The following is a 17,834-nucleotide window of genomic DNA, read 5'->3' as shown; positions in this document are numbered from 1 at the left end:
AATGCCTCAAGATTATTTTTCCTTTGCATTTTTATTCACCATTCAATAACGTTTCACCTGATTGAAAAAAGAATATAAACATAAAAACTGAAAAAGCAGGTGACAAATGTCATGATCACTGTGAAACTGAAATATGCAGGAGCTGATGACATAAGAGGAGCCAGATGCCAGTTGTCATAGTAATGTAATATGCATTCTGGCATGCAACTTTCCAAGGTGCACAACAATGAGAAATGAGAAAGGATTTGCGCAGTCAGAGCTTAACGTCTTATCATCCTTGCGTTTTAGTGAAGGAATAAAACAAACATGTTTAGTTTTCATGAGCAGAATTAGCACCAGATAAGATATTGCTCTATGTGTCTTGAAAGTAGGTGTCACAGTGAATATATATGGAGTTGTTATAACAGCATTTTCACCGTCTCTGTTGACTGAATGCACAAAGATCAAAATTTGATCTCATATTCTTGATGTCGGATGATAAAATGCAATATCACCTTTTAAGTGAGGTTGACTAAATGAAACAGGAATGAAACCTTAATGCAATTAGAAATTTAAAATGAATTAAGGTATACTATCCTGCCAATAACTCACAGCCTGTGTTTCCGTCATGTTCTCTCCATATGTACTTTAACAGGAAGCAGTCCGTTGGACAGCCCGCGTAACTTCTCGCCGAGTGGACCTGCCCACTTCTCCTTCGCCTCCTCTCGCAGGTTGGCATCCCTCCTTTATTCACACAAAAAGTCACACATGCAATGTTACAAGAGCAGTGCGAAGCAGTTGAGGGAAATCGCTGATAGGATTATTTTTACACACACACACACACACACACACACACACACACACACACACACACACACACACACACACACACACACACACAGAGTCAAACTCATGGGGGACTTGCACACACACTCCCTCACACACAAACATGCAAAATGAAACTGCATGCCACTGCCCTGTCTTTGTCCTACACTGCTCCCACCGAGAGTCAGTGTGACTGAGGCGTGACAGCAGGCCCAGATGAATGAGGCGAGGTGCCGGGATTCTGCCCAAACTTGCATCCCTCATCGCTCACTCAGAGGAAGTGTCAGACTCGGGGAGGGCTGGAGAAGGCCTGAGGGAAGAGAGGAACAAAAGGAGCCAAAGTGTTGTTGGATAGAGTGAAAGGAAGTGAAGGTGGTGGGATTGTTTTTGTAACTGCCAATTGTGTTGTTTGGAGGGACTAAAATAGAATCTGATATTTGAGTTCTGGCTGTTGAAAGTGAAAGAGGTTTTTAGCATTCTTTGTTCTAACATATGTTCTCCCTTTTCCACCTCTATGTGTTTTCCTCAGGGCTGATGGTCGTAGATGGTCCTTGGCTTCTCTGCCTTCCTCAGGATATGGCACCAATACTCCCAGTTCAACGGTGAGCTTTAAGAGGAGGAAGAGAACCACACACACTCAGAGCTCAGCTATGAAACTGTTTCATTTAACACTCATTGGAAGCATTTTGAAAATACTTCAAACATCTGATTTCCTTAACCATCCTGAACCTGACACCATTGTTCCATTTTACCAAAATTAAAATCTGGGCAGCTCACTGTGTAGAACTCATTGGAATCATGTAATGAGGCCAGTGATTACTGTGGCACTTAAAATTGAGTCTGTGACTAAATGAATGTAACTGATACCTGAATCATTCAATTTAACTGTATTTAATGTGAATCAGTCAAGTTCTGATACTCGAGCCACATGAGCATCGAGGCTGAAACCAGTTCTGCATTTGAGATAGGTACATCCCCCATGATGATTGGACTGACATATTTCCAGCCTATTTGCAGATATGCAGCTCCACCAGCATTGCTATGTGACTGCGTGTGTGTGAGAGGCTGAATGAGAGGCAAATTGTGAAGCACTTTGTCCTGCTAAGGTTGAAATAAGTGCAGTTTATTCGCCACTCCTTTCAAAAAGGCCTCCAACATCAACATGAGGCTGCTGTAGCTCGTGGTGGAGTAGGTTGGCCATAAGTTGCTCGGTTGGTGGCTCGACAAAAACGTAGTGGGGACGTGAATCTGTTTGCACTGTCACATTGTGGGGACTCATCTTCCTTATAAGGATGCACCGATTCAATATTGGTATCGGCCCCGATATTGATGAAAATTCTAGATCGTGTATCGGTGACATTGGGGCCAATACGTAGGGGCCGATCTATTCAGTCTAACGCTATGCTATAGGCGCTGTGAGGGGCGTCATGCGCAAGCAACACGCAGTGCTGAAGCACACATGATGTGGACCACATTGTTTTCAAAATGAAGCGAGCGAAAGGATCAGCTATCTGGAACTTTTTCACTCTACGTACTTGTCAATACCTGTGCAGGGGGTTACAGACACAGCGCACGCATGCGCGCGCGCGCACACACACACACACACACACACACACACACCACACACACACACACCTGCACTAAGAAATGCTGAATTAAATAAATATTTTTATTTGTACGAATTTATGTGTCATGAAATCAGACCCCCGTCCCCATTTAAAAAATAGGAAAGAAATGTTTAAGTCAAGTCTGGTGCACAAAAGAATGATCCCAGTCTGGAATCAGTTGTTAGGTAATTTAGTGCTGTTTTTCTGTATCGGTATCGGCCGATTACTAAACCTCAGATATAGGTATCGGTATCGGAGGCGAAAAAAGCGGATCGGTGCATCCCTACTTCCTTATGGGGACAAAATGCAGGTCCCCACAATGTAAATCATTAAATTTTAGGATGAAGACTTGGGCTAAGGTTAGGGTTAGGCTAGTGCTGGTTTTGTTTAATGGTTAGGGTAACTCTCCAGGAAATGAATGTAAGTCTTTGTAATGTCCCCATAAATTATGAATGAACAACTCTGTCTGTGCGTGTATGTGTGTGAAAGTTGGTCCCACTGTCCCAGAGATCATCCACTTGCTAAAGTGTCAGTTTCAATTCAGCCCAATCCAGTTCACCTACCACAAAAAGAAAGAGAACTCTGCTCCGGGTTTTACAGCAGACCCCCACAAAGCTCTGCTTAGACCAGCAGCTCCTGGAGGAACTCCTACTGGGAAATATGCACATTCAGCGGATGATTCCTCCTCCTGTGCTGACACAAACTCCAGAGACAAGGATTATGTTTTACCAAAAGTTGTATATTGCTATAATAATGTATGGTTCTCACAACACCTGAATTTGCCTCACGGCGCACCATTTGGGACCCACTGGTCTGTACCACAGATGCTACAGTACAACAGTAGTCAGAACTTTGCTTCATCTATCGGGTATTGTTACTGCAGCAGCTACTGCACCTTATACTTTCTCAAATGTAGGGCAGAGCTGACTAAGTGTGTCCTTGTAACATAAAACCTGTGGCTATCAAACAGCACAGCACAGTGCAGCAGCAGTGCCCTGAAATGTCCCTGAAGTCTCTGCTGATGGTTATGTTGTTGTCACAGAGAAATTCCTTCATGTCTGCCCTCTCAGTAGTGGGATGACTAAAAAGGATCTGGTCTGTCTTTGATTTCCAGTTTTAGCAGAGAAACAGAAGAAAAGTCATTGACACTAGCGTGGGATCAGATTTTTCTCCTCTTTTCTTCTAATTTAGCTGTACAAGTCATGAAATCAGCATACAAAAAAGTATTGTAGATTTTCCATCCAATGCTAAACTGGTGAGGTGGGTTCTGCACCCTTTGCATGAATATGTATCCCACTCAGAATTCATTTGCATGTATTTTCACGCATAAAATCGGTGCGTGCTGGTCTGCTTATAAATTCATGTTCTAAAGTTGCATGTTCTACTTGCATTGAAATGATTACACGCCACACTTGCAGCTAAATGCCATGCATGCGCAAACACACACACACACACACGCCCCTGTGTTCTTTGACTTTATAGTTGCTGCTGCGAGTCTCACCCGATTATTTCAGTGCCTTTTAGTGCGGAAGAACATGCATCACATGTAAAGCAGAACTAAAAATAACTAATCAGTTGCTAAGATATGATCGACCTGATTTATGTGCAGCTGATGGAAAGTGTGGATCAGGGATAATGGCAATGAAATGTAACCAATCTGTATTTCTGCCTCGCAGTCGCAAACTGTTCCAGCAACTATTCTCTATCCATCACTTAATCCCCAGAGAAGCAGAGACGGATGATAAACAGGGGCAGCAGAGACAAATGAAAGCAAGAGAAGGTGGAAGCGAAACGTGCTTTGAAGCGAACAGAGAGACAAAGTTCACTTTTGTCTGAGTGAAAGATGTTTGAAGCACAGGAGACGACTCAGCAGAATGAACACTGCCGAGGCCCATTTGGTAAATTGTCCATTCGAGAAATGGACCTTAATGTGTATGACGCTCAGGTGGAGGCAGGTGTTGACTCATAATCCACTCGCTGGACATTTCTGTGCCGTCGTGAACACAATCACTTCCTCTGCATCTTTGCCGCTTTTTCACACATCATTTCTTTCATTGACTGCTTCTTGTGCTTCTCCTCAAAGCGGCACATATGGAGCGACGTACACTGCGGGCGACTGATTGATCTCTTTTCACTGGTTGATGAGGTCGAAGACAGTTTCTCAGTCTCTCCATTCTCCTCTCCACCTACATCACTCCCCTCCACCCTGTCAGGTTTCAGTGCTCTGCTGATTCTTACATGGGCCATTACTCGCTTGATTAGTTACAGCAGGACGCTTGCATACTGAACAGAGCACTTGAAAGGAGGAGGTGTGTGTGTGTGCATGTATGAACCACATTTATGCAGACAAGCTGCAGAAATAGCTGGAAAACAATTGAAGGTGGAGGTAAGACAATGTAGAAGATGGAGGAAGCAACAACCCAGGTGTCGTGTAAATCCCAAGTTTAGTATCTCAACTAGTTCAAATTAATTCAATTTAGATGCACGTGTGGATGCTTCAAACTGTTTTTTTTAAAGGGAAAGCATGCAGAGAATTTTTTAAAGTCTTTTTTTCTGTGTGGGAGGAGATATATTAAAAAAAACTGTGCTTGAAATAGTAAATGTCTTTACTGTATTATGTGGACAGTACATACTATATGTGCAAAAGGAAAGTCAAGACATCATAGGAGACGGCAGAGGTGTTGAGGCTGACTGCCAGGTGATCAGGTGGTCATCAGAAAACTGACTCCAGATGAGACAGAAAGGACATCTCATTTCTCTAAAAACGTCTCCTCGCATCTTTTCCTGCTGTCACGTCTTCAGCAGGAGGGACTAAAACACAAGTGAAGGAAATGCTGGGTGCAGTGAAGTGAACTGAGATGCACCCTGTGACTGCATGAAAGGAACAAGACAGATATGAGACAGTGTTCTTTCATGAAAACCGTCATATCCAGTGGCATTTTCCTCAGCCTGCGAGCTCTCTGTGTCTCCGGGGAGCCTCTTAATTGATTCTGATGACTGGACTTTCAGCATTCACATCATTATTTCAGTGCTTCTCTGCAGCTCGCAAGTGGCTAAGACCTGAATGGAGTTTCTAATGGATTTCTACAGCAGAAATCGTTGTGTGACCAACACCAACCATGGTGTCCCATTGGGAGATGTGTTCATTAAAACCTCCCATTGATCCGGGCTGGTTTTTCCCTCCTGCGCAGAAGAAAAGTCTTTTGTTTAAAACCGAAGAGCGCTGCCATTAACCCCCCCGAGGCAGCAGACACTTAAAGCAGCAGTCAACTTTTACGTGGAGTGACTCTTTCGTTCCCTGCAGTCTTTTTGCTCTGGTTTTCAGTCCACATTATTCTGTTTTGCCCTCCTACACTAAGTCCTTCTGGACATTTTTCTTGTTTCTCCACCTCTCTCTTTCCCTTCCTTGTTCTTTTAAGTTCGTCGCTTCTTTGTTTCAGTTCTTTCCACCCACTCGCATCATAGTACACCTTGTGCTCTCTTCTCTTCTCTTCTCTTCTCTTCTCTTCTCTTCTCTTCTCTTCTCTTCTCTTCTCTTCTCTTCTCTTCTCTTCTCTTCTCTTCTCTTCTCTTCTCTCCTCTCGTTGTCACCACATCAATTAAGGTTGTCTTGCCATTTGTTGTTTTTTGATTTCTCCATCACTGGATGTCTATTTTTGGACTATTGACGGTGAAGCTGCAACGGAGGCTTTTAAAAAAGATCTAACAAAGGGCAGTTCACAGTTTCACCTTGTCTCTTTTTCATGTCTCTCTCCAGTCATCCAGCTCATCCCAGGAGCGTCTGCACCAGCTGCCCTTCCAGCCGACCATGGACGAGCTGCACTTCCTGTCCAAGCACTTCGGCAGCACTGAGAGTATCACGGACGATGACGGGGGCCGACGCTCACCGCATGTCCGCCCTCGCTCTCGAAGCCTCAGGTGAGAGCGTGGAGGGTCATAGGCTAAAGATGCCCCGCCCCCCCAGCTGCTTCCATTTATATTGTTTACATGCGATTCATCTGTAAGAGCAGAAGCCGTATGAGGACTGAAGTGCTGGTTTCTTCTTGTAGCAGGAAATAGCCGCCAGTCGCTGACTTAGCAAATCATTTACACACAGTTGAAAATAATGTTGTGACACTTTCCTCAAAAAACAAAACATTCATGATTGATTCATGATTCATGATTCAACCATCAGGGTGTTTTCTGGCTACAGTAGTGACATTGAGTCATTTTGATTATTTAAAAAAAAGTGCCAACATTGCTCAAAGCCTTATTCATAAGTAACTGATTTTATCTGGTGAAGAGAAATAAACCAAAGTAACCAAAATTGAGCCTATTGAGCTTCAGTGGAAGGACATCAAGCTGCCCCTTAAGATTATGAAAGGGAAGCCTTAATTAGTGTGCATGAGCAACTTCATTGTGTCGTGAAGAGATGCTGAGGGCTCTCAATCATTTACTGAGAGCACAAGCCTCTTTTATAATTCACCTTTTTGTGTGTGTCAGTGCTGTTGAATGCTTCATTTTCTGCCAATTAATGAGACAAGAGCCATTTTGCTTTATCATGTAAATGAAATAATTGAAAGTAAAATCATATTTCTCCACATAAAACACTGTTTACACATAGTTTAGACTCTTTTCTTCATGTTCATTGTCTCGTTTGTGCTCCTTCACTAATGTTTTTTCAATTCCCCCTCATATATACGTATATATATTATATTATTTTATATTTTAAATAGTGCTGTCAATCGATTAAAATATTTAATTGAGATTAATCGCATGAATGTCATAATTAACTCGTGATTAATTGCAAATTAATGGCACATTTTCATCTATTCTAAATGTCCCATTAATTATCATTTTAATACTGTTATCAACATGGAAATGTGGATAGGCTTGCTTTGTGCAAATGTTTTTTTAATGGAAAAAAGCAACGTGTAGTATTATATTTCACACTAACATTCTCATTTTGAGCAGTCATTCACATTTGAATGAATCAAATCTCACACAATTTAACACTGTCAATAAACAAATGACAAAAAAAGAAATACTTGGTTACAAAAAAGCCCCTTCAACAACCCTTTCTAAGGGATCAAAACAGGGTGATACAAAATAAAGTCACATCATTGTAAACTAGGACTCAGGCTATAGTGCAGTTAAACCATGGCTTAAACTTTCCTTTCTTAAGTTTCCTTTGAACATAACAGCATCCATACGCCTCTGTCGAAAGCCATCCATTGTCGCCTGGTTTTGACACGGAGGCGGTGGAGAATTCGCATTCAGCGTGTGTTTGGCCATCAAGTGGTATTTCAGACTGGATGTGCTGCGGTGATAATTCAGTTCACACCGACAATACACACAGATAACTTTGGTCTTGTCAGTCGACCCATCTGGTAACTTTTTGAAACTAAACTCTCCATTCAAAATCTTGTTCGCATCCATTTCGGTGTTTCACGCTTGACATCCGCCTACACTTTCACAGCTAGCAAGCAGACAAGACCAAACACGCGTGTGGGGCGTGCCTATTGTTTTGTTTCCAGTTTACAATCAGATCCTGTAGTCTTTCTTACGTCACTAGCAGTGGCCACAGCTCATAAAAAACTACAAGTTCACTAGGTCACTAAGAGTGTTAATCTCACGATTAAAAAATGATGCCGTTAAAATTGATTTGTGTTAACGCGTTAATAACACGATATTTTTGACAGCACTAATTTTAAATCAATCAAAAGTCGCGTGATAACTATTCATACACCAACACCACACTACAAAATACACGATTTCAAAGTAAAAGTACTTTTATGATACCGCATTATCACTTATATGTAAACAGCATTTTTATGTTATGCCAATTTTAACTACTAATTAAAGAATAGGTTTATTGTCTGTGTAGCCAAATCTGCTCCTGTTAACTGCTCTGTGCCTTAAACCTCCACTGCTGTCCAAAAACTCTTGTTTGTTGCACTTGGTGACATGTTCCATCATGAAAACAGGTACTGTAGCTTATTTTGAATCAATCCCATAAACACTTTCCTGCTGCAGCAAATCAGAAGAGCATCAAATATGTATGCATCCGCTGCTGAATATAGTCCCCAACATATATACTGTTTAAGGAATGTTTGCTAAAAACTACAAAGCCCAGATCTTTCATACCCAATCATGGCACTATCGCCTGTTACCAATGAACCTGATGACCTGTGGAATGTTCCAAACAGGTGCTTCTGGAACATTCCATTACTTCCAGTCTTTAGTTGCACCTGAGGTCAAACATTAAATAGATTCTCTTTGTACATTTTTCAACTGTCAAGTTTTTCTCGAAAAAGGTCAGAAAATCATCATATACTGTTTTAATTATGTTTTATGCAGCATTCCAACTTTTTTTGGAGTCAGAGTTACAGTGGCGTATAAAAAAGACTACAGCATTGACCTCGGAGGAAAAAGTAGCAGACAATGGACTCAAGTTAAATACAAGTACCTTCAGATTTTAGTACAGTACTTGAGTAAACATACTCAGCTGCTAACCACCACTTCTGTTGCAGCAGCGTCAGTCCACCCTCCAGTGCTTCAGGCCTCTCCAGAGTACAGCAGTTTGTCTATTACCAGAAGTCTCTGGTGTACACTCCCTCCAACGACACCTATTATAGCCCCCCTCTGGATGCAACATGCCCCAACTACATACAACGCGTCACTACTAATCAGTATTCAGTTTTCATATTAAGCTCCTCAACACTTGCTGCCCTAGATAATAGCCTCTCTTGTAGCTTCAGTAGAATAGAATGCCTGTACCTTGGCAGGCCTCATTATCACTACTCAAATCACATCAGCTAAATTCTAATGTTTTTGCCCACAAGACATCCTTCCATAACATGCTTCTCTTTTGTGAATGTCTCATTCAGCACTCTATGAGCTGCTATGATGTGATTATGATGTGTTACATTTTTGGGCTTCTTCTTCTTCTTCTTGCCACATGTTGAGTGGTCTTTGCCTTTTATTTCTGCATGTGTGTGTTGGAAAGTGTACATGTGACTCTGACATCTGATGCTTGTAATGAGAGCGGCATGACATGCAGGAGGATGCCAGATGCATTAGAGAAACTGAACTGAGCGTACTGATTTTCTGATCAGTCGATTACCATAATGTACAGACAGGACATGTGGGGGAGCGGTGAATTGTTCCTTCATTGAAGTGAAAAAATACAGAATAGCTATCTCGCTGTCTCCAAGGCTGCCCCCCTCACTCCTGCCTTTTATGTTTTCCTCAGTCAGAGCTGTGTATTACACTCCTGCTCTCTGTGTTTGTCTCCCTTCAGCCCGGGGCGCTCTCCATCCTGCTATGACAATGAAATAGTGATGATGAACCATGTCTACAAGGAGCGCTTCCCCAAGGTCAGCCTCACACAAACAAATACACAAGTGTAAACTCTGCATACACACATCAAGTACGCAGACAAACAATGTGCATGCAGTCAGTGGCTACCTCTTAAACTGCACTCATTACATTCAGGATTCAGACGTTTGTGGTGGCTAGTTGACAATATGTCAAGCGTCACAGGGGGTGAACATGTGTCCACAACTAGTAAACAAACTCAAAGTCCTTCTAGAACATTGGTCATCACTATTTTCCCAACTGCTTTTACTGTGAAATACCAGAGAACATGCAGTTATGGGTTTTGGGTTGTTTTGCTTGAACCCTGATACTAAACACAAAGGGTTTGATCCGTGGAGGACAAATAAAAAATTATGTCAATAGGTGGGTTTGTTGGAACATGTGCAGGTTTCTGCAGTCTGAATCAAGTGCAAATGACTGCGGGAACAGAGAGCAGTGTTGCCACATGTTTGTGAGGATCTTACTGAGAGGAAGGCTGCAGGCAAACAGTAGATGTGATGGTTCTTGCTAGAGTGAAAAGATTTCACCATAGCAGGGGTTGTAGACTAACATCAGGGACTTGATCTGATGTAAGCCACCACAAGAAGCTAATGTAAGGAGCGCAAGAGTGGGATGTTTGGGCAAGGTGAAGAGCAGAAAGGCTCCTGCATTTTTGGAGATTTGGAGGGATATGACCACCTGCAAAACAACACAACCTAGCAAGGCAACGCTGGGGTCTAATCTGGAGTGTCTTATGCCTGGAGCAACATTTGGGTAGCATCCTGGGATATATGTGTGTCTTACTGATGTCCTGAAGGATAAACCTCCAGAAAAAGAAAACAAATTCACTGTATGGTCTGAGAACAACAGCCAATCATTCACAAAAGTATTTTCCTTCAAAAAGGAGCAGCGCAGTCTTCAGGGCCTCAGTGAATATCATCCCAGCGTGGTCACAACGCCACATGAGTCAGAATATAAGTAGTAATGGGAGCACCCCAGTAGCCTAATTGTTAGTTTGCATACCTTGTAACTACAATGTCCACAGTTTGACTCCCAGCTGGAGGACCTTTATCACATGTTATTTCCTTCATCTCAAAATGTTTCCCGCCTCTCTCACACTGACTGTGAAATAACAGAAAGATTATTTGCATTAAAGAGAGCCATGTATAGGGACAAGAGATGTGATATAGGGGAAAAAGTAGACATACTAGCAGTGGTCTGCAGACGACAGGTACCAGTGGTGCCCTTTTGCTTTTTCCCTTTTTTGCCTGAAATCCTGGATTCATTTAAGTCCTGGAAATGGTCCACATGACATTCAGGCCCTGAGGATGAAGAGGAAGCATATCATGTGGTGCAAACACTACCTACGACCTTGCCTCAGGACATCTCTTGGCCTGTATGGCTGAATCTGACACATTTGCATGATTAACATGAAGTGTTCATGTTAAATAATGAACATTGTCCCTTCTTATTTAGAATAAACATAAACATCCCAAAGGTCAAACTACAGGCTTTGAGGATGAAACAACATCCTTAAGCAGTCCTGAAGACATCCCAATAAGTGTTTTCAGAGATTAGCTCATGCTTGCCTCTGTTGCACTAAGCTGTTATCTCTGTATTTCCGTGGCCTTGTTTCTTTGAAAGAGGCTTACCGTTCTCCTCTGACCTGCAACATAAAGGCAGCTTTTAGTCAGAGGGCTGCTACTGAGACTGTTTCACTGTTCTTGGTAAGCTGTTTACTCTGCAGTGTGTGAAACTCCTGGAGGATAGCCTTGACTGAGATGCTCGACCTGACCTGTGATTCATTGATGAGAGCCACAAAATCAATTAGATCACTCATGTTGCTCGAGGCCAATATGTAACCAAACTGTAACCTAACCTCTTAATCCTGTCTGCTGGCACTAAATACTGAGACATGGGTGCATGATTCAGTGTCTGAGAGAACTAACTGGTCATATGAACAGGGAAGTCTATGCATGCGAATGTATGTCACTCGCAAGCAGGTTTCCTCAAACACCTTCCTGTACTCACAAAAACACAAGCACACGCACAGACCACCAACTTCATCCTGTGTTCGTTCACAGTGATGCATGAAGAAGCAGTGCTAACGAGTCTTCCCACATACTATTGCACACTTCCCAGGATTGTAAATGAAGGCTTCACATTGTTTCATCTTCACCATCATCAGGAGAATAATTAGCAGCTACATATCTGAAATAGATACTTAGAAGCAGCCTGAAATATGAAAATGTTGCACGTTTTTTAAAAACATTTTCACAGTTAGTGGTTCCATCTGAAGCAGATCTTTTCAACGTCATTTAGGCTACTTCCTGTTCTTCCAAAAAGACTGACTGCTCTTGCTTTTTCACATCATGTATTCCTTGTCCTGTCTAACTTTTAATGCAGCTATAATCGATAGTTTTATAATAACAATGAATGAAATGTGACATTGTGTTTTTAATGATCAAACTATAGAGAAATATCATCCAAATCTAGAGGTAGGTGGTGACGCCCACGAGTTATGACATTTTCCGCCGCAGCAGGCAGCTGTTTTCATTGAACACTATCTATTCAGCAGACAAAGTTAGCAACTACTGGTGAACGTGGTGCAGCATTTAGCAGCTGAAGAGACAGACACTTCTCTCAGGAGGTGGTGGAGACCAAAGAACTGAGCTAAAAATGATCATTTTGCTCCATAACCGCTGGATTTGTAAATATAAGAACACATAGCATCACCTGTTGTGCTTCAGCTTAAGCTAAACACACCATACAGACAAAAGAAATAGGTCCCATTTCAGGGAAGGAATGTGATCCATCTGCTGCCTTTCTGGAGATTTGATTTGTCGTCTAGGACAGTTGATTACATTAATGAACAGTGGCCTGACAAGATGACAGTAACTGACTGTTAACTACTGGCTTGTACTCAATCAGGCCACAGCTCAGATGGAGGAGAGACTTGCAGAGTTCATCCAGAACTACTCCCCAGAGAGTGTCCTGCCACTGGCCGATGGGGTCCTCAGCTTCATCCACCACCAGGTAGCTGAGCTGGCCAGGGACTGCCTGACCAAATCCCGCGAGGGCCTCATCACCAGTGTCTACTTCTGTGAGCTGCAGGAAAACCTGGAGAAGCTGCTGCATGACGTGAGTTGTGATGTGTGTGACGTGAAGAGGCCTAAGTTCAACCTCTGCACATCTCTAACTGACCCTGTCTCTCTGTCTCTCTGTCCGTCTCTATCTGTCTCTCTCTATCAGGCGTATGAGCGCTCGGAGAGTTCGGAGCTCACTTTCGTCATTGAGCTGGTTAAAAAACTCTTCATCATCATATCTCGTCCAGCCAGGCTCCTCGAGTGTTTGGTGAGTTCCATCCCTCCCTCATCTGATAACGCAGTCACACAAACTGAGACTCAACACACACTGATACAGATCCACCAAATGAACATTTATTGAATTAAGTGACAAGATCTTTTTTTTTTTCTGAGGGCTTTTTTGCATTCTGAGTGTGTTCCACCTCATCTGCTGGGACAGACTCGTGTCCTACCTGCCGTCCTCCCACATAGAGATGGAGGGTCAGCTCCTTCACACTGAAAAGGCATTAAAGAATGAGCAGAAGTGGGCAGGCTGTCTCCTGTGTATTCAGTCTGAAGTGATGAAGCACAGGTTTTCTAAATGTGTCACAGCTGGAAGCTGTGCTGTCACTCCGCTTTTTCTTTATCTTTCACATCACATTTGTTTTAGTTGTGACAAATAAATGACCTGTTATCTTTCTGTGATCATTTTTTAACCTTATTTTCTCATCTAGTTTGGTGGGTTCACAAAGATTTAAAATAAAAGAGATTTATTTATACACTCGTACAAGGAATGCACTCTCCATAATAGCAGACCTACATGTAATCTCATTAAAAACAGAAGCAAAGTGTGCCCGCTTCCCTGTCTGTTTCTAATATAGAAAACATAAACCTTTAATTATGGCCAATTAGCAACACAGATATAGAGCCCACCTACCCTTCGTGCTCTATACCGTTGGCTGCAGAATATAAAAAATTAACAAGTAAATAAAAATAGAATTAGGAATATTACCACACTATGATCAAGTTCTCCTTCTTGTATTTTCCCACATAAGGAAAGAAGAAAAACATAATGCATTAGTAACAAAGATTAACTGCTGCAGTCAGATGTACACATACACACATATTTAACATTTGTTTCTCTTTTTTATGCCACCTTATTTATTCTGGAGAGATTAAAGTAATAATTAGATTTTTTGAGCTACTCTCAGAAAGACTTGAAAGGATTGCAGCTCCTTGTACACACAAGAAAGAAACACGTCTTTGTAGAGGGTTCACCAGGAGTTCATCGGGGGGTTTGCATCTCATAACCGTTACTGATCTTTACACACGGAGTTCGTCTTATGTTCATGAGGAGTTCGACTTCGTAGCCTGTGAGAACAGTTGTATAATCTGTTCTGTGGTTCTGGAAAGAAAACTCCAAAGTCTGCATAATAACCTTGATAATGTCATCAGGGTTGGAATTGAGATTTAAAATGTTTAACATAAAGCCTGCATTGTAAGGTTGAAGAGGTGAAGCTTGAAAAAAGATGATGGGAAATATAGGATCCAGTCTTGTTGGGTCTGGATACCTCTGGCTTTGACTTTGACCAGTCGTTTTGTGTGTGTGTGTGTGTGTGTGTGTGTGTGTGTGTGTGTGTGTGTGTGTGTGTGTGTGTGTGTGTGTGTGTGTGTGTGTGTGTGTTTTATGTGAATCTCTGACTTTATGGAAATGCTTCATTTCACCATGAATGGAAAATCTTAAAGGATTGCAAAAGACTTAATGTCATTAAATGATCAGTGAACGTGGCTGCATTCCAGTCAAATCCAGTAAATGTGAAAAGACAGTATCTCTTCTAGTCTTCGCTTCCTTTTTGCACTTGTTCTGCATATTTACTGTGTGCCCTTACACATGAAAATGCACATGTAGACACATCCTTTCAGTAAATGTAGTTTCACCTTCAGTTTTCTTAACACATGGGATGTGGATGTATGCATTTACAGTGTTACGCAGTAGAGGTCATGGTTGTGTATAAGCTGGATCCTTCACTCCATCAGACATGCTGCTCATCTCTGCAGCAGCGGAGTACACTTCATTGCCGCAGGATATTTTTCCAACTTAACTCAAAAGAGTAAAATATTCTTTCCACTTTTACCACTTGTCAGTCTTCTCAGCAGCACATCAAATCAGCAGAGAGACCGAGCCGTGCCCTCGGTGTGTTGATACATGTACACTACATAACTCATTTAAACTTATTTGTAATAACAAGCCCCTCTGCATACAGAGGATTAGCCATACCTGGTTATCAACTCCCTGATTGATGGCCTCACGTGTTCATCATTGACGAACTCCCTCCTCCAACCCTCCCGGCTCATCTTTCCGTTGCCAAGGCGACCGTCAGAAGAGGTCGATAGGGTCAGGCAGGATGTGGAGGGGACTTCAGATCCTCGTGGCCCTTAGGTTATAGAAGAGAGGACACACACATGCAGATAAAAATGTTGTCCACAGAGTTCACTTAGCATTCAAGTCAGTTGCGAGGTTTGATTTGGTGAAAATGTCACACGGTCAGCAGACTGTTAGCTGCAAGAATGTTATCCTGGAGCAGAGCAGGCTATCAGAGAGGCAGGTTAATCCACCCCCCACCCTACCCCCCCACCCCCGTACTCTCTTTTTTCTCTGGTCGAGGGGAGCAGATATAAGAGAGCAGGGGAGGAAGGAAATGATCTCGCCTGCCCCGGGCTCTGCTTTCTAATCAAAATGTTATTCCACCAACAGGACTGAAACTGAATCCCACAGGACAGTACAAAAGGCTGTTTCACTGGGAAAAGGATGTTTAAAGAAAGCAATTTGAAGTTCGAAGGTGTATTAATACTGATTGTGTTTGTTTGACAGCACCACAGTGGTGTTTGGGCATGAATTTGCAGCAGGTTGAAGTAAATCTTACTTTTGTGATTAGAAGTTGGCCATACTTATAATTACACTGATTCATCATTATGGTTGGACACAACATATGATCAGTTCATTAACGGTCATCCTTTGTTAGGTGTCACCGCGTCTCTTTGTTACTACTAACTAAGAACTTAGTTATCACGGTTCAGTACACAGCTGTGGGGCACCAATTATACCCTGATGAACACTGGTGTTTTCTCCTTATGTTGCAGACATTTGAGCTTTCAGAACCTCATCTGCCCCTACCAATAATTTATCAATTAATGGATAAGATAATCACCAGATTAATTGACAATGAAAATAATCATCAGGCTTTTTTTTTTTTAACGTCCACTTAAGTCACAGTATCATCTACATTATGATTATCATGAAAGTCTTACTTTCAGCTGGGCAGTTCAAGCTTTTAGGTGTTTTTATATTGTAGCTTCTTTTGGCAGTTCATTTTTGTCTCCTCCAATGACAGGAGTTCAACCCTGAAGAGTTTTACCATCTGCTGGAGGCAGCAGAGGACCACGCCAAGGAGGGACAGCTGATGAAGGCGGACATCCCTCGATACATCATCAGCCAGTTGGGGCTGACCCGAGACCCGCTGGAGGGTAAGACAGAGTTTTCAGTTGTTTCAGTGTGTTCTGTTAGACATTGGCTGGTTCCCTGTAGACAAAGAAATCCTGATTGGTGATTATAGACTGAGGAATAAACACTGGTTGTTTTGAGTTAAAGCAAACCACAAATAAAACAATCAAATGAAAAAAAACCTTAAGGAATATTTCAACATTTCGGGGAATACATTTATCCACTCTGAGAGTTAGATGAGAAGGTTGATACCACTGTCACACCAGGAGCTGATTAACTAAGCTTAGCATAAAGACTGAAAGCAGTGAGAAACAGCTTATCGGACTCTGTAGCTTGTCATTTTTACTGCACCATCTTAATTAGCGAGCTTTAGAGGTGCTGGTAGGTGGATTCTTAAAAACACAAAGCCAGGCTAGCTGCTAGCTCCCCATGCTTCCAGTGTTTGAGCTAAGCTAAGCTAAGCTAAGCTAATCACCTCCCGCGTTGAGCTCCATACTTAACAGAAAGGCATGACATCATCAGTCTTTTCATTTAATTCATTTAAGACCACAAATTGGCTTATTTCCCCACATCTCAAGCTATTTCTTTAGAAGTTTCTTTAAGTTAGTTGATGTAGTTTGTCCCACAGCGCACTTATCAACACAATCAGCAGTTAACAATTCATAGAGAGACTTTTATCATTTAAAACCCCAAACAGCCACTTCCTGCAGTTCATGTCAAAAGTCTTAATTCTTCTCATCAAATTTTAACACAGACATATTGCAGACGTTAAGATTCAGTGTATATTACACTTCCAAGGATATATTTATCTCCTGTGTCCGTTCAAAGCAAATATCTATAAATTCACTTTCAGGATTTTAAAAAATGACCTTATAACTCCATTAGCACGTTTTCCAGTTTAACAGACTATCAAAGTAATACAGTCAGAGTTGTCTGTGCATTCATGGGTACATTGCAAACTGGAGCTGCTAATAGCTAATTCGACATTTTAAATGGTGCGGATTTGCAAAATTGTAAAGAAATATCGATTGAAAACAGAGGGCTCAAGCTGTTGCCCACAACTAACTCCATATAGCCACACTGTACCTTCTGTTTACATCCACCAAAGCCACCAGGTTATTGGTAACTGTAGTTCCAAAGCTTAGAGCACGACTTTCACCAAAGTCAAAGTAAGACAAAGAATAATATCAGGAAAAACCAGGCCCCCCTCTCCCTCACCAACCTGCTCCACCTCCACATCCCTTTCACGGCCTCCGCTCCTCTGAAGCCAACCTCCTGTCTCCAAAACAACACAACAAGTCAGCAATTTAAAATTGTCTGCTGGAGTACAGTTAACTTGTGCAGCTGATCAGCCTTCCTGGATGTTCAGCATGAGAATGTAGGAGATGTAGAGTTTGGGCAGGCTGGATCATTAACTGGCTGGGGATGCGGTGAAATCACTGTCTTTCATCAATCAGCGTGGCTCAAAGTCGGCCCCCAAACTCACAGCACTAATTCACATCTGCTCAGCCGCTCCCA

At 42.1% G+C, this 17,834-nt stretch overlaps 1 protein-coding gene across 3 annotated transcripts in view; it reads left to right on the top strand.

The window, feature by feature from the left end:
• Nucleotides 1-17,834, top strand: part of mast1a (microtubule associated serine/threonine kinase 1a) — a 72,609-nt gene that overhangs the window by 37,835 nt on the left and 16,940 nt on the right. For all 3 annotated transcript variants that reach the window (XM_070974329.1, XM_070974337.1, XM_070974345.1), the window contains 7 exons: nt 635-710; nt 1,334-1,406; nt 6,169-6,329; nt 9,694-9,769; nt 12,681-12,890; nt 13,002-13,103; nt 16,207-16,339. In XM_070974329.1, coding sequence (XP_070830430.1) covers nt 635-710; nt 1,334-1,406; nt 6,169-6,329; nt 9,694-9,769; nt 12,681-12,890; nt 13,002-13,103; nt 16,207-16,339 — 831 coding nt within the window. The remainder of the gene's footprint in view (nt 1-634; nt 711-1,333; nt 1,407-6,168; nt 6,330-9,693; nt 9,770-12,680; nt 12,891-13,001; nt 13,104-16,206; nt 16,340-17,834) is intronic.

This window comes from Chaetodon trifascialis, chromosome 2 (assembly GCF_039877785.1).
Source record: "Chaetodon trifascialis isolate fChaTrf1 chromosome 2, fChaTrf1.hap1, whole genome shotgun sequence".
NCBI lineage: Eukaryota > Metazoa > Chordata > Actinopteri > Chaetodontiformes > Chaetodontidae > Chaetodon > Chaetodon trifascialis.
Note: the sequence above shows the minus strand (reverse complement) of the source record. Positions and strands in the feature narration are given on the sequence as shown.